General features: G+C 47.3%; 2 protein-coding genes across 2 annotated transcripts in view; both read left to right on the top strand.

Moving 5' to 3' along the window:
* akap6 (A kinase (PRKA) anchor protein 6) overlaps positions 1–4,698 on the top strand; it is an 87,737-nt gene extending 83,039 nt beyond the window's left edge. The window contains 1 exon segment of the mRNA XM_061675407.1: positions 493–4,698. Coding sequence (XP_061531391.1) covers positions 493–783 — 291 coding nt within the window. The 3' untranslated portion in view covers positions 784–4,698.
* Positions 4,699–14,574: 9,876 nt separating this feature from the next.
* Positions 14,575–25,325, top strand: part of LOC133401892 (neuronal PAS domain-containing protein 3) — a 127,166-nt gene continuing 116,415 nt past the window's right edge. Inside the window, exon 1 of the mRNA XM_061675402.1 lies at positions 14,575–14,699. Coding sequence (XP_061531386.1) covers positions 14,575–14,699 — 125 coding nt within the window. The remainder of the gene's footprint in view (positions 14,700–25,325) is intronic.

The following is a 25,325-nucleotide window of genomic DNA, read 5'->3' as shown; positions in this document are numbered from 1 at the left end:
TAACACACAATACAAAACGCCATGTGCAACAGACAATAGCTCACTGAACTTATTATATATACTGCCCCCTGGTGGCCACGGCGGGTACATCCACCAGAAGGAGCAGCACAATGTCTATTGAGTTAAAATACGAGCTGAAACTGTTTAATTTTATTTGATTCTGTTACTGTATGACTATGTTTTATTGAGTAAAATATCACAGAGTGCCGATTTTCTTACGTAAAATACGTAAGAAAATTTTTGGGGGGGAGGCAGAAACGGATTGATGGCATTTGCATTCATTTCAATGAAGAAAGATGATTTGAGTTTGAAAAAAAATTGGCCTACTCAGGGATCTCGTTTGATGTGCGTCCCACGTCCGAGACGCGCAAAAATGATCAGGGACGCAAAAAGCATGGGGGATCTGCGTCCGCTGCCGCACAACACTGCTTACAGTAGGTACGGAAAGTATTCAGACCCCCTTCAATTTTTCACTCTTTTTATATATTGCAGCCATTTGCTAAAATCCATCCATCCATCCATGCATTTTCTGAGCCGCTTTCTGGAGCCTCTCCCAGCTGTCATCGGGCAGGAGGCGGGGTACACCCTGAAGCGGTTGCCAGCCAATCGCAGGGCACATACAAACAAACAACCATTGGCACTCCCATTCGCACCTACGGGCAATTTCGAGTCTTCAAGCAACCTACTATGTCATGTTTTTGGGATGTGGGAGGAAACCGCAGTGCCCGCAGAAAACCCACGCAGGCACGGGGAGAACATGCAAACTCCAGTCGCGTGCCATGAGAGGGGAGCCCCAACACCACGCAGTCATCCAGCCCGGGGGGGCCCGGCCTCAGAAGTGAGAACCCACCTCCCCCCCGGTACTATGACTGCCGGGTCCCCGACTTAGCGTGCGCTAAGCGAGCGATGAAGAGGCACGGCTCCCGCAGGTCGGGCCCATCGGGCCGGACGACCGCCCCCCAAGAGGGCTGCCCCACCCAGACCCGCAGCACCGACCCCGGGACCCCACCCCCTTCCCCCCGCACACACACATTCCCGCCAGCACCCACTACCTATGCGCAATGTGAATTCAAGAAATAAAAACAGTTGGTTATTTCAAAACGGAAAGCAATTAGTTGTACGTTATTAAGTGAAAGGTCTCATTTTCTCGAGTGTACTCAAAATTGCAACCCAAAATATAGTTTGTCCAAATCATCCATTGTTTGATAGAATTTTCAGTAAGATACTTGAGTACTAAAATGTTTGTGAGCCGCAGCCCTACATTCAAGCCCCCCATTAATTTTGTCATATTTTTATTGTTTCATAAAATCCTTGCTTCGGGTCCCTGTGCGATTAGGCTGCAAAAGTTGCTCCTCAAAGAAAAACAAATATTCGGAGCTTTGTGTGTGTGTGTGTGTGTGTGTGTGTGTGTGTTGCTCAAGTGCTTCAGCGAATCATTCTCCACTAAAAGTAGGAGTCCTGTCTTGGTGCTAGCCAATCAGAAAAAGAGAAGGGCGAGTTATCGGTTTTCCCGGACTCGATACATTTTCATTGTTGTGGTAACACCCGGCGCTACTGGCGGACCGGCCTCGGCTCTGTAGACGTAAACAACTGGCACATTTCAGGGAACGTTATCTATTTATTGCGTTCGCTAGCCCGCAAGCTAACTAGCTACGGCGCTAAGCAGCTCACTCTGGCTCGCTCGATCGTTGTGACATCGTTTAAAACAGAGGTCCCTAACTCGCGCTCCGCGTCAGGACCCAGAAGCAGTCCCAAACGGACCCACGCCATCGCCAAAAAACATCCAAGATTAGGATTCAACACAAACGGGGCGCTTTTATTTGAAGCGGCGCAACATATTTCAGGCTTTACTGTAGCGATGAATCGTACCGACCGATCACATGAGAGTTTCGCCACCATTTCAGCCAATCAAATCTGCATCGCAGGCGGCTTATTACTGAAATCACCGACTGCGCACAAACCAGCCAGTCAAGCGGAGTGAGCGAGAGAGAGAGAGAGAGTAAGCGGAGTTAAAGATGGAGAAAGATCAGAAAATGACCGACAGAGGAAGAGAACTTTTGGAACAAACGGTGCTTAAATTGGAACAGTTTTTGTTTGTACTTCTCAGTGGGAGGTTCCCAATGGGAGCTCTTATTTAACGCGCATATAACATGTGAAGTGCCAATATGAACCAAAGCAAAAGTTTTGAACAAACATAGCCTCTAAAACAGTTGAGTTCAGATTTGTGAAATTCAAATATGTAAAGTTGTTTGAGACTTCACTGTTTTGTCAAGATGCCAAACAGAAAAGGGGAAACTCAAACTTTATTTGTCTGAAGTTAAGCACTTGATTTGAATGCGCTTTCTCGTTTTTACTCGCTCTTATTGCGAAATGCAACCCTACTTTTATTGAGATTGTGCTCATATGTTATTCTGCGAGATGTGTACAATTCTCCATTATGCCCTCATATCATGATATCGGTGGCATAAGAAAAAATCACCAATACTATTGTTTACCTTGAAGGTTTTTGGCAAAATATATTGTTCTAAAGAAAATTGCTCTGGTGGCAGGCCTAAACACAAATCATATTTATAGAGAGAGCAAGAGCAATAGATCACAGGAAAATATTGTACAAACAGTATCAAAAATTGAAGAGTAACAACTGTAATAGAAATCTGCAATATAGCAGGACCGTGAAGCAAGAACCCCGATGTGGCGGACGATGACTGTATCTGTATTCTGTGATGATAAGTTGCAGGGACTCGTTGTTCCAGGGCCGGGACTCATTGTTTCCATGACTTGTGCATCCCGGGACTCACGTCGTCTCAAGTTCAAATGATCTTTGCGACTCACAAGCCAACGCGGCACCGTATTCAATTCCACGTCAGTGTCCGCACGTGATTCTGCAATCTTGTTTTGTTGTCCCGAGCAGACTGGACCCGCAAGAGCTGGAACTTTGATGTGTGACTGCTGAACGAGAACTTCAAGAAGAAAATGGGAACAGAAGAAAGAAACGGAGAAGAAAGTGGGAAGCAAGTTGAAGGAGAAGGTTTGAGGAGAATATCCAAGCTTGAACGTCACAACCAGCAAGCTTAGAAACGGATACCCCGCTCACTTGTGGTTTTTTTACATTGTTTGGTTTTTTGGGGGGCGGGAGGGGGTTGGAACAAAATTTCCCGAATAGCGGGGGTGTACCGCAATTGCCATGTTTTTATTTTTATTTTTATTTGTATGTCTCTTTTTATGAATAAGCGGGGTATCAAGTAAAAAAAAAAAAAAGAAAAAAAAAAAAACGCAAACAAGCAGGAGATGGGGGGGAAATGTACACAAAAATAAGCGGGGCTTCGCGCAGATAACGGGGCATTGGTTCCCAGAAAATCAGTAAAAAGGTGACCACGCAAAGGCCAAACCGCAAATAAGCGGGGAGCCCGCTATTCGTGGGGTACCGGCCGGCCCCACTGCGAACAGCAAAAATGCCGAAATAATTAACGCTCATTGTAATGACTTTTCCGAGGGGGGAATAAACAGAGGGATCCAGTCAAAAAAACACAAATAAGCTCGCTCCAATGTTTGCGAATACCGTGGCAAATATCTCCGAATAATTAACGCAAATACATTTTTTTTTAAAAAATCCAGGGAAAAAAAAGGAATAACTGTGGGATCAGGTCAAAAAAGGTGCGAATAAGCGAGAGGTTGCCTGCATAACACGGCCCCGTAAAGAAGTAAAAAAAAAAACCTGATTAAGTGGGGTTTTCTGCAAATAATAGGAGCTAATTCTGCCCCAGAAATCTGCCAATAATAAACGCTAAATCAAATTACCATGAACAAAAGGTGTCTTTGTTCCCCTGAAATCATACAAATGAGTGATTGAGGAAAAAACTAAAAAAAACATGACTAAGCGGGTGTTTCCGCGATTAACGCAGGTTAGGTTTGAATAATTAATGAGAATTATGATTGGCATGAAGATAGCTTTTTTTGTTTTTGTTTTTTTAAATCCTGTAAGGGAAAAAAACGAATAAGTGGGGGCTTGGTCATAAAAATCAATCAATAAATACAGTGAATAAGCGGGGGTTTCTGCGAATAACGGGGCAAAGTCCCCCCCAAAAATCCACAAATGGCGAACGGCGACTATGCGATGAACGCGGATCCATTCGGGGAAATGAATGGCCGAGTCACATCTTGTTTGCTACCAAAACTGAGCGGATGTTGGAAAACCGAGACAAAATTTAGACGGAAAAAGTCAGCGAAACCTGAATCGAACGAAAACGCAAGTTCCACGCTTCAATTGCTGAATGGCAAATAAGCTTTGAGTTTATTTGTGCCTTGTTTAAGATGACATCTACCTTTTTAGCTGTCATGATGATGATGATGATGATGATGATGATGAGGCCCAACTTGTGTACATTTGTAAAGGCGGAATGCTACTCGTGCGTGCCTTTGTGTGTTCTCGTGTGCGTGTGTTTGTTGCTGCATGTTTCCACACTGGGAGATCATAAAACTCCCGCCAGCCGGCTGACGAATAAATGTTATTCATCGGACGATTTATTTTTTTTGTCTTTTTTTTGACACGTGAAAAGAATGTCAATTTGCTTTAATTGAGAGGAAGAAGAATCCGATGTTGTTGTTCAAATGTCTGGTGGCATCTCATCTGCGGAGAGGCATGCTTGGCTACGCGAGGAAATTAATAAAAATCCAAATTATCCTCATTTGACGTGTGTCTTTCTTGTGCCACCTCATCATGGAACACACATGCTATAAACAAACGCTATGGTAGGCTAATATTCAATAAAAATACTGGTTTCGTCGTTCCTCTTGTGGAAAGTCAAGCGAGGCTAGGGTAATGAGTTTTAATTTTAAAAAATATAATGATTTTGTTTCTGGTATTCTTGTCTGACCCTTTTGGACATGCTAGGCAGGCTCGGCTAAGCTAATATTTAATCGAAATAATGATGATTTTTGACCCTTTTCAACCCACGAGTAAACGAAGCAAAGATAAACTATGCTAATCCTTTTTAATTTATAATTTGGTCTTTTTGTGTTGCCTCATAGTGGCAATATAATGCTAGGCTAGGCTAAGCTAAGCTAATGACAGTTTAAGTTACTCTTAATTTCATTTGAATCATGCTATGCTAATGCTAACATACCATAACCTATACTGAGATTTATGTTTAGCTTGGCTAGGCAAATAATTCTAGTAACTATTATTAAGTTTTGCACATTTTTCTTTGCCACCACTTTGTGGACTCATCATGCTAGGCTAGGTGAGGCTATTGAACAGCAAAGTCCTATTTGTAACTCCAGAGATTATCACATCATCAAATGTATTTCATCCATCATGTTCTAATTGTGTTTGCCTCTAAAAAGAAAGTATTTATATTTTCCAAAAAAGAATAAAAGTGGAGTATTTTTTTGTAGAAGTGAGGAGATGGCGCTAGAAGGAGGATGAAAACAAGACGAGAGCTCGGCTTCCCAGGTGAGTAACGTGAGGAGTCAGCAGAATGTTTTCATGTTTGACTTATGATTCTGATTACCGGAGTCATAAATTTGTGGTTAACGGCAAATGTTTTGCCTGAACTCAATCCGCTTTCTCGCCTCCGGGCGTCATGATTGGAGTGCAAACGCCTTTAAAGTAAAAATGTGTTTTCCTTCTCCATCACAAGGTCACCACCACCACCACAAGGAGGAGGAGGATGATGCTGATCATAAATATGATACAAATGACGAAAAAAAGATGAAGGCGTGTTTCTTTTTACGATCTTAGTGTTGTCCTGATTGAAGGAGCGTCGGGAATTACTACAATTACAACGGGAAAGACAATCACAATATAGTCGTGCATATTTTCAAATGTTTCTATGTACGACATTCTTGTCTTTCATTTATTTATTTGTTTTTTTACAAACAACATTACATTTCCTTTCCTAAAGGTACTGTCGTTTAGATGGATAGATAGATATAATGTAGTAACCTAGATGCTATATTATATTTATATATTGTATTTTAATTTCAGTGCAAAGAAGTTATTAAAACCGGCACAGTGGACGACTGGTTAGCACATCTGCCTCACAGTTCCGGGGACCGGGGTTCAATCCCCGGCCCCGCCTGTGTGGAGTTTGCAATGTTCTCCCCGTGCCTGGGTGGCTTTTCTCCGGGCTCTCCGGTTTCCTCCCACGTCCCAAAAACATGCGCGGTAGGTTGATTGAGGACTCTAAATTGCCCGTAGGTGTGACTGTGAGTGCGAATGGTTCCTTGTTTATATGTGGCCTGCCATTGGCTGGCGACCAGTTCAGAGTGTACCACGCCTCCCGCCCGAAGATGGCTTGGATAGGCTCCGGCAGCCCGTGACCCGCGTGAGGAGAAGCGGTGAAGAAAATGGGTGGGTGGACGGAAGAAGTTATGAAAGAAAAAGCATCAAAACATGAAATATCAAACAAATTTTTTTGAAAGAATAGTTGTCACCTGCAGCTGCCCGGCTAACCGACGTGCCCACATGGCGGCCATGTTGGCAGGGGTGATGTATTATCATTGAAATTATGCCCCCCATAGGGCTGCATAAAGAGTAACTTGTGAGTAACTTATGATTTTTTATTTTGTTTTTAATCAGAGCATCAACATCAAATCAAAGAAAAAAAAAATATAATACATGGGAGTTGACCCACATCTGCAACTTACTGCAAGGTGTTTTCTCAAGTGAGAAGTGGGCTGAAATATCCAAGTTTGGGTAGTCACAATTTAAGAGCTGCATGATAAAACTGTTGTTTTTGGAGTCTGTACAGCAAACACACTGTTTTTTTTTCTCCCCCAAAATGAGTCATTTTGATTGGCTTGCAAAGGCTACGTGCGCGGTCATGTGACTGCCTTGTGTCGTCTGATTGGTGTATTGGAGTCAAATGACATTACTGATCCAGTTTGATTGGCGCAACGGCGCCCTATGGGGAAATCGAAGATGGAGTCTAAAAATAGACCCGGACACGCAAGAATAGATAAATAAAAGTAGCGACCAGCATGTCGATCATTGTAACCAGAGGTGGGTACAGTAGCACAATATTGTTACAAATAAAAAAAAAAAAATAATAATAATAAATGGGAGTTGACACACACCTGCCACCATTTCAATGTTTAACTGCCCAAAAACCAACAGCACATACATTCGGCCCCACAGAAACGTTATTTGCTTTAGTCGCTGAAATGACTTCATGAAGCAGCTGTTTGCTGAACAGACTTATTGTGTGCGACACCATAGGGATAGTGCTAATTTTGCCATGTCCACTGTCAAAACAACAGAAACACATGTTTTCTCAAGTTAGAAATGGGCTGACATATCCAAGTTTGGGCAGTCACAATTTAAGATCTGCATGATAAAGCTGCTCTTTTTTGGAGTCTGCAAAATAAACACAGTCGCATGGCTGCCGCCCGCCCCAAAATGAGTCATTTTGATTGGCTCGCGAAGGCTACGTTGCGGTCATGTGACTGCCTTGTGTTGTCTGATTGGTGAATTGGAGTCAAATGACATTAGTGATCCCGTTTGATTGGCGCAACGGGCGCCCTATGCGGAAGTCGACGATGGAGTCTGAAAACAGACGTAACACACGTAAGAATGAATAAATAAAAGGAAAATGGAAAATGTTACTTGAGTAAATGTAACGGAGTAAATGTAGCGCGTTACTGCCCACCTCTGGTTGTATCTACCAATTGTTCATTTCTATGGTGTGAGCGCAGAAGAAGGCGGAGTCTGTCCTCCCTTTCCTGTCTTGGCTTCCCTCTTCCTGTGTGACTTCATTCAGTTTGTACTTAAACATTCTGGAAGTCCAATCAACACTTCAACTTCACATGTAAGCAGTCATGACCTCATTAACATTTTTAGCATGTAGCTATAGGTTGCTAAAGGTCATGTCCAATAAGGGTGTGGCTAATGTTTGCTGGTGGTGGTTAATATGAGCTACCTATGAACATTTTTGGCTACAGCCTGGTAATGATTGCTTATAGAAGCTAGCCATTTCCTCAAGTTAGCTGTTGCCTGAGGTTTGCTCATGTTAGCTAATGTTTGCTGCTTGTTAACATTTTTTTAGCAGTGCTAATGTTTTTTCGGAGCTTGCTATTATTAGCTGCTCGCTAAGCTGTGCTAACGTTAGCTCTCTGCGTAGGTTTGCTAACATATGCTAATGTTACCTGCTTACTCATGTGTGCCAGTGTTCGCTGTCTGCTAAAGTTATCCTCATGTAAATTTCTTGCTAACATGTTAGCTGGTTACTCACATAGCCAACTGGTTGCTAATGTTAGCTGTTAGCGAAGGTCTCACGATGTTAGTAAGTTTCTTTAAAACAACGTTAGCTGCTTACTCATGTCAAATTCCTCATTTTAGTTTATTAGCTAAATGTAATCCCAGATTTAGTTGATGTAGACAGTGGACCAACGCTATTGGCAGAGTATACGGACCGGGCACGACCGCGAATAGCTGATGTTCATTATATAAAAATAAAAAATACAAATATAAAAAACATTTTTAAAAAGTTTCCAGAAAAAAAAGCATGAATGGGTGGCGCTTGGGGCGGCACGGTGGCCGACTGGTGAGCACATCTGCCTCACAGTTCTGAGGTTGCGGTTTCAAATCCCGCCCCCGCCTGTGTGGAGTTTGCAATGTTCTCCGCGTGCCTGCGTGGCTTTTCTCCGGGCCCTCCTGTTCCCTCCCACATCCCAAAAACATGCATGGTAGGTTAATTGACAACTCTAAATTGCCCGTAGGTGTGAATGTGAGTACGGATGGTTGTTTGTTTCAATGTGCCCTGCGATTGGCTGTCGGCCAGTTCAGGGCGTTCCCCGCCTCCCGCCCGAACCCGAAGATAGCTGGGATAGGCGCCAGCACGCCCGTGACCCGAGTGAGGAGAAGCAAAAATGAAAGGTGGCGCTTGGGCAAAACAATACTGCCAACAAGCGGGGGTTTTCGTAAATCAGGGTTAGGTCCCCCCCAAAAGACAAATGTGTAAATAGGTGAATCCGCGGATGCCGAACCGCAAATATGCGAGGGTCTGACGTATATCCGCGCGTGTGTTTGCGTCGAACATTTGTTGTGCAGCATTTTGTGCTGCATTTCACACCCATGAAAATGGCTATACTGTTTCTATAAAGTTTGGATTGAGTGATTGATTGATTGAAGAAAACAATAAAAGACTCTTGTACGCCGGTCTAATTTAAAGTTCGTCCACCTGTACTGAAGTGTGTGTGTTGTAGGCTGCCGGGCGCTGCGGGGCGGCCAAGTGGACTTCGCCGTGGTCTGCAGGGCGGCGACGACCTGCAGACTCAGCTGGACTGAAGGTCAGAGTTCATGTTCCTAGCATGTGTGTTTTGAGCGATGAAAGGAAAGTGTGTTGTTAATGTTGTTGTTGAGAAGAAATCCAACTGTGAACCGGGCTGTATCCGAGCGTGTGCGTCGAATGAAAATGTGGCGCGTGGCGAGCGAGAGACGCTGGCGAGTAGCCACCTCCTGGTGGCGCCGTCAACATCCTACGCCTCCAAAGATGAGTGCTGAAAACATTCGTTGACATTTGAAACTTTTATTAAAAGGGAATAAATATGTTTATTCATTCATTCATTTTCCGTACCGCTTCTCCTCACGCGGGTCGCGGGCGTGCCGGAGCCCATCCCAGCTATCTTCGGGCGAGGGGCGGGGTACACCCTGAACACCGCGGTCGCCAGCCAATCGCAGGGCGCATACAAACAAACAACCATTGGCACTCACATTCACACCTACGGGCAATTTAGAGTCCTTAGCCATGTTTTTGGGATGTGGGAGGAAACCGGAGCACCCGGAGAAAAGCCACGCAGGCACGGGAAGAACACGCAAACTCCACACAGGCGGGGCCGGGATTTGAACCCCGGTCCTCAGAACTGTGAGGCAGACGCTCTAACCAGTCGGTCACCGTGACACTAAATATGTTTAGTTTTTATAAAAATTGGTGGATTCAAATGTATTCATTTATTTCTATTTACTGTTTTTCATTTATCAGCAACCATCATTATTTATTCTGCGTAATAAAGACATATATTTCAATGTAACTGTTTCAATTTGCTTCATTAAATCAGTGATTCTCAAAGTGTGGTATGAGTACCACAAGGGGTAAGTGGGCTCCCTCTACTGGTATGCAAAAGAATCACTGATTTAAAACATGAAATGAAACCAAACATGAGAGAAGGAAGTTTCTAGCGAAGCGTACAGCCTGTTTGAACTTTCGAAATAAAGTCCAGTCCACTTCTGTTTTTTTTTTTTTAAAGTTAAAGTTCAGTTGTATTGAACTTTTAAGTACATTCGTATTGAGTCGATTAGAAATGTTTGTTTTGAAAACACGCCCTGCGACTGACTGGCGACCAGTTAGTTCAGGGTGTAGTCCGCCTTTCGCCCGAAGTCAGCTGGGATAGGCTCCGGCGCCCCGCGACCCGAACCAGGATAAGCGGAGTTGAAAATGAATGAATGAATGTTTTCAAAACATTTCATTGGATACAATTTCTATTCACTTTTATGTGCAATACTTTTTTGCACATAAAAGCTAAGTGGTGCTTGGTGTCAAAAGTTTAACAACCACCGTGTTAAATAATTGGTTATTTATAATTGACTTATTGTAAAGAACACAGGTGAAGATTAGATAGAATTATTTTACTCTTAAAATAAAGTATTTGACATATTTTACACACACTAACTTTTTTTCCCCTCATAAAAAAAAAAACACTGGGTCGTGGTTCTGTCTCATGCAAATGCGGAATATAGCTTTTGTTTCCATGACGACTGGGGACGGAGCAAGGGCGTTGCCAGACAGCGATGTTTACTTGATGTTGCCAACTTAGCATCTTATTTTTAGCCACTTTTCCAACCCTTCCATTGATTAAAAAAAAAAAAAAAAAGTGACGAGGAACAAATGCAGTGAATTTTCATCACGAGCACCCACAAAGATATCGGATTTTATTTTCCATGGTGGAGGCAGCACTTCATCATACAGCCAGTGGATTTCCAACCTTTATGGAGCGAAGGCACGTATTTTGCAATTGGAAAATCTCACGGCACACCGACAAACCAAAATGTCACAAAAAGTGGAGACATGAATTGCTGTATGTACTTCCTGCCATCGAATAGAAGAGCATTTATTTGTTCCGTCTGTCACGATGCCTCACTGGCATCAATAGAGGAACAAAGATACATGATTTCTTGGAAATGGATAATTTCTTGAGCAGTGAAGTCAAATTTGATCATTTCCCACGGCACACCTGAAGATCGCTCACGGCACGCCGCTTGGGAATCGCTGATATCGCTACCCGACAAACGCACCCGACGCAATGTCGACAGTAGCGCCGGTAGCTATTCTGGGCTAACAATGCGGCTCTGCTTACCATTTGGCTTTGAAATGATAGATTTTCAGTGTGGGGGCGGGATTATGCAAATGAGCCAAACGATCGGTCCCAATTGGTCTCGCCTTACGTTGTGTACCTAATCAAGTGTCTGCTGGGGGCTTTTGATACAAGGCGCAGCCGTCGTCGCGCCTCTCATTAATTGCGCGCGTGCTTACAGCGGCTATCAGAAGACATTTCAAAAACAATTCGACACAAAGACGGCGTGGGGCCGCGCGCTGTCCGAAAAGACCAAAAAAGAAGCAAAGTGAAGATGACGGCGGCGTCCGAGCGACACCGTGACGGCCGCCATCGATCATCACGCTACCTTCGCCTGTGTGTGTGTGTGAGAGGCAGACGTAGGCTGATGTCTATTATCAATCACTTGCATATTGAGGTGTGCTGCTAAGATAACGGTGAGTGAGTGCAAGTGTACGTGTGTCTATTGTCTTTTTCAGTGTGTGTGCGCGTGGGTGTAACTCTCACTGTGTGTGTGTGAGGAGTATGACAGAGACAAAGACATAAGTTGATGTCAATTATCAGTCATTTGCATATGGAGGTATGCAGATAGGCGTGTGTGTTTGTGTGCGCGCGTGTCCGCGTCACCCAGCGTGTGCGTAATTCCCGTTAGCAGTTCATTCATCACTTGTGGCCGAGGAGGCGTCGCAAACGTTTCAGCTTTCATTACCGCGGCGGGAAGGCGAGCTCGGGCTCCGCCGTCACCTTTGACCCCCGTCCGGCCGACCTCATCCATCAAGCATCGCGGCGGGAAAATAGTCATCGCATATTAACGGCGCCGCGCTTTAACTTCCGTCGAGCGAGGCGCGCCTTCGGCGACGCTTGATTTGATTCGACGCCCCTTCTGCTTGTCCTTGTCGTCACGGTAACTCCTTTGGACGTCTGGATCATCAACTTGGAAATCATTTCATCAACCTCATCATCATTAGAAATCTGTATTCTATGATGAAATAAAAAAGGGTGGTGTGTTCAAGTACATCCAGTAACTTGCCCGACCGATGTCAAAGTTACAACGGAGCAACTCAATCCTACTTGTCCCTGAATGCAACACCACATCGTGTGTTTCTTCCAAATGTTCATCACAAGAGTCACCTGACGCGACCGTCACGCTTCCCTCTTCCTGTGTGACGTCATTCGGTTTGTACTGAATCATTCTGGAAGTCCAATAAACACTTCAACTTCACATGTAAGCAGTCATGACCTCGTTAACATTTTTAGCATGTAGCTTTAGCATTCACGCGACAACGCAATTGCCACGCGTCACGTGACCGCGCCGCTTTGGGACGCAATTTCCAATCGGGACGGAGTGCAAAAAAAGGGAGGGAAGCATTCGTAGCGTTCCCGAAGAGAGAAAGTTGAAGAGTTGAGCTGCCGAAAGAGCCGTCACTTTCTTTTTATTCTTGCTTCCCGAGGAGCCTTCAACGGCCGCGTGTGACAAGCGAAAGGCCGCGTACCTCGGTCAGCCCACTTCAGCAGTCGCTACGAAGTTTCTTCACACCCGCCATCTTCCTCCTCATTTCCCAGATCTAAAAGCTCCGGGCGTCGCTCGCGCCCCCGTTTGACGTCACGGCCCACGATGCGCTGCCACCCAAAAACAATGGCGGCCGATGTTGAAATTACGATTTGTAAAGACGTACACATCTGGGAACGATTCTCGAAAGTTGTTTCGGAAGAGATCGCGTACAGCAAACGGGTCATTGCAATCGGAGTTCCCTTTAAAAGCAGTACGTCACGTGACCTCGCACGACATCCAGCGTATGGCCGGAGTTCCGATTTCCACGTGACTTCGACATTCGGTTCGCATATGAGCTCAGGCACGTGCGCACGTCGAAGCCAAGTGGTGCTCCAGCACCTGCCCTTTTGCCCTGGTTGAAAGAAAATCCTTTTTTCTTCATTCATCAATATGAAAAATAAAAAACGAGCGTCTGTGTCGTGTTTTGATATCTGGCAAGCATTGATGTGAGCGCTTGGGCGCAATATACACACGCAACCGGATGTGACTTTGACGCTTTGGAACGACTCGTCTGACTAATACCTTTGAACAACGCGACGCCGCCGACTGCGGGGAAATGTGACCGCAAAACTGTCAGGGGAAGCCTTCTAGAAGAGCTGAGATGAATTTGGGGTCCATCTTTAAATGGTGGCGGTCGGTCGGGCGCTGACTTCAAAATGCAAAACGTGACTTTGAAGGTAATCGCTTCATTCCGAACACTGCCACAGGCCCATTTGAAGCGGGTGTGTGCAACCACACGATCGCACTTGTTTTCAATGAGTCGTACACAAGTTAACTCGATTTATCCTGTTCTCATTTTTGTATATCACAAAAACCTGCCGTTTGAACAGGGGTGTGTCGACTTTTGATTTGCACTGCCGCTTCCTTCCCTTCCTCTCCTTTGCTCATAGTTGCGTGATTGGCTGTGTCGAGTGTGTCCGCAGAAATAAGGACATCATCCAGAATCCCAGGTGTGGCTTCCGATCCGGGCGAAAACGGGCAACCGTTTTGCGGGCGGCGGCACTCGGCCGAGGGGGCCCAGTCAACGGGCGTCGCGCGGGGGGCCGTTCGTTCCAGGACCGCCTCTGCAGAACCCCGACTTTTCTTGGTTGTACGAATAATTTGGGCGACGAGTGCCCCAAAATGTCTGCGCACGTGCCCGAATGAGCTGCTCGTCTTGCTTGACACATTTGAGGTCCAATCGTTCCTCGGAGCAAGTTTGGAAACCTTTCAAATACGTCCTAATGTTTGCTTTTCTCTGCGCACGTCAACAAGCAGCGTCATCATCGGCGCTGATTTACACACGCTGACACGCGCCTCCCGCCAGCGTATCATCGCGCCTGCCGCACTTCCGCGCGCGCGCGCGCACGCAGCTCGCTCGCTCGCTCGCTCGCTCGCTCGCGGGCAGTCGGTGGCGAGGATGGCCGGGCACGAGGCGCTTCTGTCGGCGTGGAGGCACCGCGACGTCGCGCGGCGAGCCGGCGACAACCAAAACAATTGGCGCTCGCTCGCTCACTCACTAAAAGACACTTTGTTTGCTTTTCTTCTTTGCATTGCTTGATTCTTTTCTGTTTTGGACCGAGATGATGTTGCGGACTTCCAGAGTTGCTTTCGAAGACTGAAGAAGAAGAAGAAGAAGAAGAAGAAGAAGAAGAAGAGGAGGAGGAGGAGGAGGCGGTTGTGCGCTCGCTCGTCGTCGCAAGCCGGCCGGCAGCATGATCAGGATCTTCCCGGACTTCAGCGTGCAGGTGTCGGCGTCGGCTACCGGCGGAGGGATGGTGAGCGGAGCCGCCAACGGAAGCCCGCAGAGCGCGCACGGACTCCCGGGCTACCAGCAGAGGTACCGGGCGACCTGTGGCACATCACACGCAACAAACGCAACTCAAAGTCCACTTTTACAAACGCATTTGCGCCCCTCGCCACCGTTTTACGAGCACCTTACCGTCACTCCATGCAAATCTCTTCTTTAAGAGTGACACGAATCGCATCGAGGCTTGAATTCTTCCTCCCGTTTGGTTTGGTTTGGTTTGTTCGAATAAATGTGGCCAGTTTGAAGGGAAGAAGCTTTTGACATTTGTTGAATTGTTTTGCGTGGCGTGTCCTGAGGTGAAACGTTTTGGCGACGACCCCAATCGACGCAGAAACCATTTGGAATGAAGTTTTACAAGGCAAAGAGATGTTTTGGGGGTTCGGGTCATTCCCTTCAGATTTGGGAATTGCAACCGGTAGGACTCGCTCGGTAATGAAGGAAAATTCATGTAAAGTCGTTGAATCGTTCTCAGGACAAGATGTCTTCAGGTTGGCGTGTCCTGCGTGAAAAGTCTCCCCTGTGGCCCCTCGCCCGCGCAATTCCTCTTTTTTTCTGCCTTTCCTGGCCCACAGACTCGAAGGACGACGACACCGCCGAGTTGTACTTGTGCAGCTGAAAAGCGCGTTTATCTTGGGCTCTGAGCTTGACCTGCCCTCCATCCGTCGGCCGGACGCTGAGCTTCCTTCCCCGCTTCCTTCCCCGCTTCCTTCCCCGCTTCCTTTCCCGCTTCCTTTCCCGCTTCCTTTCCCGCTTCCTTCCCCGCTTCCTTCCCCGCTTCCTTCCCCGCTTCCTTCCCCGCTTCCTTCCCCGCTTCCTTTCCCGCTTCCTTCCCCGCTTCCTTCCCCGCTTCCTTCCCCGCTTCCTTCCCCGCTTCCTTTCCCGCTTCCGTCCCCGCTTCCTTCCCCGCTTCCTCCCCCCTCCTGCGCTGGTAGGGCGAATGATTGCTCGGCGGTCGCTTTTGTTTCCTTCTTCTAACCATCTCCCACGTTCAGGTGGCTCTCACGAAGTGTAGCAGCTTTTCCTCTCGTGGGGGGGCATCGGTCCCCCTTCGCTCGCGTCCTCCGGCGGGCGGTACCGTGAGTCAAATGCGGCCGTCCCGGGATGCGCAGGGCCCTCGACCCTGCGCTTTGACGGCCCCAAACGTTGGGAATCGCCCGCGAGCGACGAAAGCGTGATGTGGCCGTTCCGTAGCGTGGTTGGACTGCGCGATGAGCGCAGAGGATGCGCCTTCCGTCCCTTTTTCAAAAGCTTTCTTTTTTGACATCATAACGGAGAAACGATGTTTTTTGCCGGCGGTTCCGACCCGAGCCCACCGGAAATGGCGAAACGCCGCAAGCGAGCGAAGCCCCCCGAACCCTTTTTCATTTCCTCTCTCTGTTCGACGAGGCTGCGTCCTGACTCGGTGGAGCTCCTCCTCTCAGCTGAACGTAGTCGCAGCAATATGTCTGAAGAAGAAGAAGAACCTTTGTTGTCGCACCTTTGGCGAGTTGATCAGCAAATAACGGCGGATGGCACCGAGCGCTCAATGCATCCGCAACTAATGGACGAGCAAATGAATCAGCAAATATCTGACGATCCAATCATGCTTTGGACGGCAAGAAATGTTCTCCAATTTCTGTCGTCCTCCATGGAAACAGGCCGATTGTCTTTGTGTTTTCAAAATAAGACATTTGGCAAACGGTTCGCTTTTACTTTGGAAAACAATCGTCACCATTTTTGCCGATTTTCTGACAGATGTTACGGAACGAACCGGTCACGGATTCATCATCGCATTTCTGTCTTTGAATAAAGGGATGGAAATTCAAGCATGTTTTTATCCCATTCATCCAAAAAAATTTTAAATTGCAACCCAAATTTGTTCCCCCCCAAATTTCCGTAACTTCGCCAATGCCAAACTGGGAACGCGCGGGCGTTCCGTGTGTTGGTTTTCCCGCTGTTTCCCTTGGAAAACAAAGCGCAAAAAACAACATCAAAGGTGAAGGGAATACACGAGTGAAAGTGAGCGTGCGCATGGAAAACGAGTTCTTCTTTGGGTCACGCGGACGATCAAATTGTTGTCATTGTTTCTTCCCCTCGCAAACGATCGTCGTCGCGGCTCGGCGACGTCCGGATGAAGAACTTCTAAAGGGCTTCCGCTCGTCGGCGTACGTCGCCGGCGTAGATGCTCGATCGAACGTGCGCCCCGGGACCAATTACCGCGTGAAATCGCTTCATTCGCCGTGTCCGACCCGCGGGGCGGGGGCCGGCTGCGGCCCGCCGGAGCCCTTCTTGTGCGTCGGCTTCGCGCTTCTCGCTTCTCGCTCTGGAGCAAAATTGCACATTTTCGGCCATTGCAAGTATTTGCCATTTTGAAAATACTTCGGGCGAGAGTCGAGCGAACAATTTTCCCATCCATTTATTGTTTTCGGCGCCATCGTGTATTTGTCAGTCACCCGCTGACGGAAAAGCAGAACGAGGGGCGTTGGCCACCCCGGAAATAATTTGGGGCGACACGCTGACGATCGACATCAGAGAAGATCAGAAGCGAATATACAATTTCATGAAGAAGAACAACAACGATCTTCTTCTTTTCCTTTGGGCTCGTCCCGTTCGGGGTCGCCGCAGCGCGTCATCCTTTTCCGTGGAAGCCTATCTCCTGCCTAACCCGCTTTCCACCTCTTCTTCTTCTTTGACTTCGACCCACAGTAGCTGAATTTCCAACGGCGCCCCGCAGGTCGACGGCGCCGGCGGCGGACGTCGTTAACCCGGGCCACGACCGATCCGGTATGGAATTCTTTGGATGAACGCTCATATTTGTTCGGCGAGGTTTTAAGCCGGACGCCCTTCCTGACGCAACCCTCTGCGTTTATCCGGGCTTGGGACCGGCCTACGGTTTGCACTGACTTGGGCTGCATTAAGAACAACAACGATCCAAAACCCCAAAAAGCCCCAAACTCAAAGCGGCGACATCGTTTTCCAGCCGGGCATTTTCTTGTGCGAGAAAACGTCGTTAATGTGCCGCCCGAGATGAAAAGTGATGAATTCCTCTCTTTCGTTGTTCTTCCGCAAGCGCAATATTCACTAGAATGAGGAGGACGTATTCTTGCGAAAAGATCCGAACCTTTTGGGCTTATTTCCCTTGAACGGTGGCCGAGTAGCGTTCCCGAAATGTTTTTCCGCCCGACTGCTGACCCAAAACAGCCTCCGATGTCTAAAAAACGCTGAACCGTTTCGCCCGATCGGGATTCTGTTTCGTCCGCTCTCATTCGCGGAACGCAATCGGCGAAGACGCGTGGGGCGGATTCGCGTACGCTTTCCGCCGGACGCTCCGCGATCGGAAATGTTTTGCGTGGCGATTCGCGGCGAGGCGGGAAGCAAGGAGGATTCCCGACGCGGTCGCCGATCACTGAAAAAGACATTTTTTTAGTCCACTTCATATTTGATTTCTTGAGAGCCAGCACGCCTTTGACCTTGAGAGGTCATTGATGTCGAGGCCTCTCCGGGGGTTCGTGGCGCTCCGACCGTATTTCGAAATAGACACTGACGTTCGGACAGAAGGATGCAATAAATGTTTCGTGTTCGTTTCAACGGTGGCGACGCTTTGAAAGTTTTTTTCCGTTTTTCCCGCTGAATCCACATTGGAAGTCAACGGGCAACGGCGCCACTTTCTACGTGCAAGCCGGATTTCATATTGCCTTCATTCATTTTGGCACACGTTGACATTTTGTCTGCATCGAATCGACATTTGACAGGTTCGACAGAATATGCAACACGGAAACAAGTTTTTTTGGGGGGGAATAACCCGGAAACAAAGTAGTAAGTTGGTGATTGGTGATTGGTGCGCGTGCGTGCGAGATTTCCAAGGTCGATATCCAAAAGATCCCCGCTGACATTGGAGGCGACCTGGAAGACGCCAGCGAGGGGGGAATTCAATAAAGCCCGAACGCGCGCGTGCACCGAGGCGGCCGCGCGCGCGCACACGCCCGACTCGAGCGGCGTGTTTGCGGCAGAGAAAACCCGCCGCCGCCGCCGCCGCCGACTGAGGAGGAGGAGGACGAGGGGCGACACGCCGCGACTGCCCACCGGCTCGGGCAGCCGCTTCTTGTGGCATTTCTCCGCATCCCCTTTTTCGAACATCCCATTGAGGCCGCTCAGGCTCGCAGCTCCACGCCGGTCCTCCGACGAGGGGGCTTGACGCTCGCTCGCGCGCGCGCACGCACGCACGGACATGGCTTTGTCTCGCGCGGCCGACGTGACGCATTGGCGCTGCCGCCGCCGCCGCCGCCGCGCCGCCGCCTGACTGCGCGGGAGAGGACGACGAGGCAAACGTCGGGGAACATGGCGCCCACCAAGGCCAGCGTCCGGCACGAGCACGCGCGCGCTCAACGGTAACGCGAGCGAGCGAGCGATTGGCAGCCTGTGGCGTGCGTGCGTGCGTGCGTGCGGTGCGGTGCGGTGCGGTGTGTGTGTGTGTGTGTGTTGACGTGCGGGCGGGCACGTGCAGGCTGAGCAACAGTGTGGCGTGCACGCGCGTCTGCGCGGCGGGCGCGCTTGAAGTTTTATGGCGCGTGCACGTGAAGGCACCTGAGCAGAGATCACGTGGGCACTCTCAAATGTTGGCAGCTTCTTCTGAATCTGTTTCATTCGCACTTCTATTTTTAGCCATTTGGCCATTCACCTGTTGACTGTTAGCTTAGCTTTAGCGAACCTTTATCCTCATGATTATTCATGAAAAGGATGAAAGGCGAGTCGCTTTTTTTTTTTTTTTTTTTTTTTTACTTGTTGCTCACATGCTCGCTCGCTGCTGCTTATTTCTTATTATTCATGAGATCACGTGAGTGTCTGGATACGGTGTCCTTTTCATCAGTCCTAACCCTCCTCATGTTGTTGTCACGGCGATTCGTGTCATGATCGTAAACGTCCTCCATCATCGTGTTACGGTGACTTGCAGTTGACTTTCCGCGAAGTGTGCGAGATATTGCGTTCCTATTTTGGAAACGCTTTCAGTTCGGCGAGCTTCAAGAAATTCCCTTCAGGAGCCAAACAGAAGGCTCTGGATGCCATTACATTAGCGCGCACACACAGGCAGAAGAATACATTCATGAAGCATATACATAGAAATATATATAGCGGCAGTCTTTTTAATTCAGGAAAATTATGAAGAAACGTTGTGTTTTTTTTTAATTTACAGTTCGGACATCTTTTTCACTGGACCATGTTTAACTCTAAAAATATATTTCTACACAAAAAACGAATTATTTTGTGTGTGTGTATGTAACATACAGATCACAGATTGTGAAGATAGATATTGTACATGATTTTCACAGGACAGAGACAACGTTCATTTTTGAAAAATGCAATGTTTTTTTTCTCCGTCCATCCAAAAAAACCACAAAATTTGAAGAAGCCTAATTTTCATGGGAAAAAGCAAAAAGCATTGAGTTGAATGTGAGGTGGGGCCTCGCTCGCTCCCTCGCGCTTGCTGCGTGTTTTGCAAATTGTGCAATTTTAACGACAAAATCGTGGACGTTATTGGATTCAAAAGAAAATGAACATAAAGCAGTGGAGAGAGCTAAAATGGAAAGGACATTTCTGTAATCATTATTTGTTGTGCAGCACGGTGGAAAAACTGGCTCGAGCGTCCGCCTCCCAGTTCTGAGGTTGCGGGTTCGATCCCCGGCCCCGCCCGTGTGGAGTTTGCATGTTCTCCCCGCGCCCGCGTGGCTTTTCTCCGGGCACGCCGCTTTCCTCCCGCATCCCAAAAACATGCGTGGTAGGTTCATTGAAGACTCTAAATGGCCCGGAGGTGTGAATGTGTGTGCGAATGGTTGCTTGTTTGTATGTGCCCTGCGATTGGCCTCAGAAAATGGATGGATGGATGATTTGTTGTTGTTTTTGTAACGTCACCAGCCCCTGACCGCACATCCCTTGAGATGTCTTTTCTTGCTTTTCATTTTTTAACAGGATTTTTGTTTTGTGTTTTAAAAATTTTGCATTTTAGAAGTGTGTTTGAGACATAAAGACAAGCTCAAAATAGATTCTTGCTCTTAAATGATGACAAGTGTCTGGCATTTTGATGGTGAGCTGTAGGGGGCGATCACGTACGTAACGACCGAAAAACGAGAGAAAACAACGTGTTGTTGGAAGTCCATCCATCCATTCATTTTCCGTACCGCTTCTCCTCACGGGGGTCGCGGGCGTGCTGGCGCAATTCCCAGCTCACTGTGGGCGAGAGGCGGGGTACGCCCTGAACCGGACGCCAGCCAATCGCAGGGCACGTAGAAACAAACAACCACTCACATTCGCACCTACGGGCAATTTAGAGTCTGCAATCACCCGAGCACGCATGTTTTGGGATGTGGGAGGAAAGCGGAGCGCCCGGAGAAAAGCCACGCAGGCACGGGGAGAACACGCAAACTCCACACAGGCGGGGCCGGGGATCGAACCCGGGTCCTCAGAGCTGTGAGGCAGACGTGCTAACCATTTTTTCCCACCGTGCCGCCTGTTGTCGGAGGTCCAGTGGCTAAATGTCGTGTGTGCTTGTTATTCGTGTCATCGGGCACCTGTACGGACACCTATTTCCTGTAACAGGAAGTGTTGTAGTCGTTTGCAAACATTTCCACTTTGCTCTTCCAGACAAACATTTACATTTCATTTTCGATATCGCAAAACAGTGTAATATTTTTTGCGGTTATACTTTCAAGGTCAGTCGAGCGGTCGGCGGCGATCACGTGTACGACAAAGTCTAGAACTCCCTGAAAACATCACGTGTCTGTTCTGCGGGATGGCGCTTTCCACAATCGTAGCAAGCATAATAGATGCCGTATCGAAAAGAATATTATCATACACTTTTCATATGCCCTAGTATTCGTATGATTGCGTTTTATGATGATGATTGTTATTATTTTTACATAAAAATTTGGTCCTGGTCTTTGGACATCCAGTTAGTTTTCTTCCCCAAAAAAAAAATGTCCAGCAATGGATGAACATTCATCCAAAGCATTTTGATTTTGTAGCTTGTTTGAAAAGTGACGAAGAGACAGCGTGGCGCATTCCACAATGCAAGCTTTTAGGAACAACTCGCATCAATAACAAGCCTCCCGCTCTACTCGGAAACACGGTCGACATTGGTGGATGTTAAATTGTCAAAAGTCAGGCCTTCAAAATAAAAGTATGCAGTGTCAAAACACACGTTGAGCACATTTTCTTAACAGCTGCGCTCAATAAACAAGCACAAACAAGTTCAAACATCTTCCACACTAACTCACTTAAGACTGACACCCTGAACTCTGTGTGTGTGTGTGTGTGTGTGTGTGTGTGTTTGTTTGAGTGAGCACATATGAGTGTGTGTGTGTGTGTGTGCGTGCGTGTGGCTAAACATGAACCATGTAACGCAGTTATTGAGGCGTGCGCATCACTGTGACACACACATGCAGTTTTTTTTATTTCGTCGTCGTAACGTCCACACGACGTCTGTCGTTGGGGCGCCGTCGTGGATCATTTTGTTCCGGCCGGCTGAGGACGCTTCTTCCGTCTTGTCGACTCGCCCGGCTGGCTTTTATGTGGCACGCTTTAACAAGAGCACACCTGCCGCTCGCCTGCAAAGATGGCCGACGTCCAAGGGAATGCCGGGACGTCGGCGCTTCCGCCGAAAAAGTCGCCTTTGCAGTCAAGCCGACTTCACTGCTCGCGAAAACCGCAGGATTTTTCATCCATCCATTTTCTGAGCCGCTTCTCCTCACGCGGGTCGCGGGCGTGCCGGAGCCTATCCCAGCTAACATCGGGCAGGAGGCGGGGTACATCCCGAACCGGTTGCCAGCCCATCGCAGGGCACACCCAAACAAACAACCATTCGCGCTCACATTCACGCCTACGGGCAATTTAGAGTCGTCAATCAACCTAGCATGCATGTTTTTGGGATGTGGGAGGAAACCGGAGCGCCCGGAGAAAAGCCACTCAGGCACGCGGAGAACACGCAAACACCATTTCAAAACAAAAGTGCCGAAACTTAAAAGACAGCCTACAGAAAGGCATCCAGCGCAAGAGAAATCATTTAAGAAATGGAAAAACCTTAAAAATGCTCAAAAAGCATGAGCATGAGAAAAAAGGACGTTTTGAGCCAGGCCTTCAAAAGATTGACACTTTGGGCGAACTTGCCAACTTCCTTCCATTTGTGAGCAGCATTAACGGCCACATGCTGCTTCACCATGTTTCCTTTGCACTCTGTGCTTCTGAATCAGTCGATCTCAGAGCCCAACTGGGTTTATATTCCCTTAGCGTTCTTTCATGTATTCAGGACCTAAACCATTTAGTGATTTATAGACCACGAGGAGAACTTTGAAGTCTATTCTAAAGCTGACTGGGAGCCAGTGTAGAGACTTTAGAATTGGAGAAATATGTTCTGACCTCTTTCTTCTGGTCAGAACCCGAGCCGCAGCATTCTGAATGAGCTGCACTTGTTTAATGCTCTTTTGACGGAGTCCAGTCAGAAGACTGTTACAATAGTCAAGTCTACTTAAGAGAAAAAGATGTATGAGCTTCTCCAGGTCTCCTTGGCACATGCAAGCCTTCACTCTGGATCTGTTCTTCAGCTGCCTGAAGGCAGTTTTAGTGATTGATTTGATATGACTGTTGAAAGTCCGGTCAGAATCCATCGGCACACTAAGGTTGTGGACTTGGTTTTTGTTTTTGAAAGAGAGCCTTCTTCTTTTCCTTTGGGCTTTTCCCGTTCGGAGCGGCCACAGCGCGTCATCCTTTTCCATGTAAACCTTTCTCCGGCATCCTCCTGTCTTACACCAACTGGCCTCATGTCTTCCCTCACGACATCCATCAACCTTCTCTTTGCTCTTCCTCGAGCTCTGTTGCCTGGCAGCTCCATCCTTATCATCCTTCGACCAATAGACTCCCTCTCTCTCTCCTCTGGACATGTCCAAACCGTCCAAGTCTGCTCTCTCTAAAACATTAACCTTGGCCGTCCCTCTTTTGAGCTCATTTCTAATCCTCTCCAACCCGCTCGCTCCTCGAGAGAACCTCAACATCTTCATTTGCTCTGCTTGCTGTCGTCTCTTCAGCGCCACTAGAAAGAGTACCACATATGCGTTATTTGCCCTGTGGGTGTTGAAGGTGAAGTGCATAGAAGGTCTAAATGAGATACATTGTGTCTTTGTCGATCTAGAGAAAGCCGATGACAAGAGTACCCAGAGACGAACTGTGGTACTGCACGCGGAAGTCTGGAGCGGCAGAGAAGTACCTTAGAATAATACAGGACGTGTATGAGGGCCGCAGAACATTGGCGTCTGGTGTCTGACTCCGGGTATTTACTAAGGGCAGTCCTGGTTCATCCAGTTATTGATTTGCTTTAGACAACTGTGGTCATCTGGAGGCACCGCTAGATATAACTGTGCGTCATCTAAATATCATGGTCAACGTTCAAGTTCTGAAGAATTTGACCCAAGGCTAGCAAATACAGGCTGAACAGGAGGGGTCCAAGAACTCGTCCTCGAGGGACCCCATCTGTCATTGCCATCGGATCAGATCGAAACCTTCCAGTGGTCACGAAATAACTCCTTCCTCCAAGTGGGACCTGAACCATTGACGCGCTGTTGCATTTAGTCCTACCCACATTTCCAACCTGTTCTGCAGAATGTTATGATCGACCCTATCCAACGGCGCATTGAGATCCTATAAGACAAGGATTGAGACCTTTCCTCAGTCAGTGTCCACCCTTATATCATTTAGCACTGTGATATCAGCTGATATATCAGCTGATACAATGATGAGTTTGCAAGCCTGAATGAAATTTGCCAAACAGTCCAGTTCATTCAAAACCACTTTCTCGACAATCTTGGCTATGAAAGGGAGGTTTGAGACGGCTCCCAAGTTTGCTCACGTGGAAGCGCCCGGCGTTCTTTTTTTCTTTTGAACTATGACATTTGCTAACATCAGCTTTTATGTTCCAAAAGTCACACAGGAACGACAAAAAAAAAAAAAGAAGAAACATTGCAAAAGTGTTTTAGAGGAAGTAGATAAATATTGCATGTCCAATATTATTAATTCACGTAATTATTGACATTTGTAATTCATGTTGACTTGATCCGCGACCCTAGTGAGGGGAAGCGGCTCAGAAAATGGATGGATGGATGTTGACTTGATAATTCTACTTGTTGCTTATATGATCAGGCATCTGTACGGGCACCTAGTTCCTAAATATGGACTAACTGGAGGTGTTCAAGACCTTAAGTATTGAAACTTTGAACAAACAGCCGCACATTAGCATTTAATTTAGACGTCAAATAAAGACAACTTCTAATTTGAATTGATGTAGCATAATTGTTGCTCATTACATTTTGGCTTTTAAACGTGACAGGCATGTCTTCATGGACGTTAATGACTCATTAACCACATGTATCGTTTTTGTTGTCATTGTTGCAAAATATATTTTGATTTCAATTCCGAGTCAGTTGTTGTTTCAATTCTGCTCGCCTTCGTCGTTCAAAACACCTCCGCTCGTTCTTTGGTACGCTTGCCATTCACGAATTGCGATCAAACGTCAACGTTGTCGCCCTCTGATTGTCGTGTGTGTCTGTGTTTGTGTTTGGGCGTGCGTGTGGTTTGGCGAGCAAATAATATTTGTTGTTGTTGTTGTTGTTGCTGAAAAAGACGCACAGTGTTTTTTGC

Source organism: Phycodurus eques, chromosome 4, assembly GCF_024500275.1.
Source record: "Phycodurus eques isolate BA_2022a chromosome 4, UOR_Pequ_1.1, whole genome shotgun sequence".
In the NCBI taxonomy this organism is placed as follows: domain Eukaryota; kingdom Metazoa; phylum Chordata; class Actinopteri; order Syngnathiformes; family Syngnathidae; genus Phycodurus; species Phycodurus eques.
This window is presented reverse-complemented; position numbering and strand designations above follow the sequence as displayed.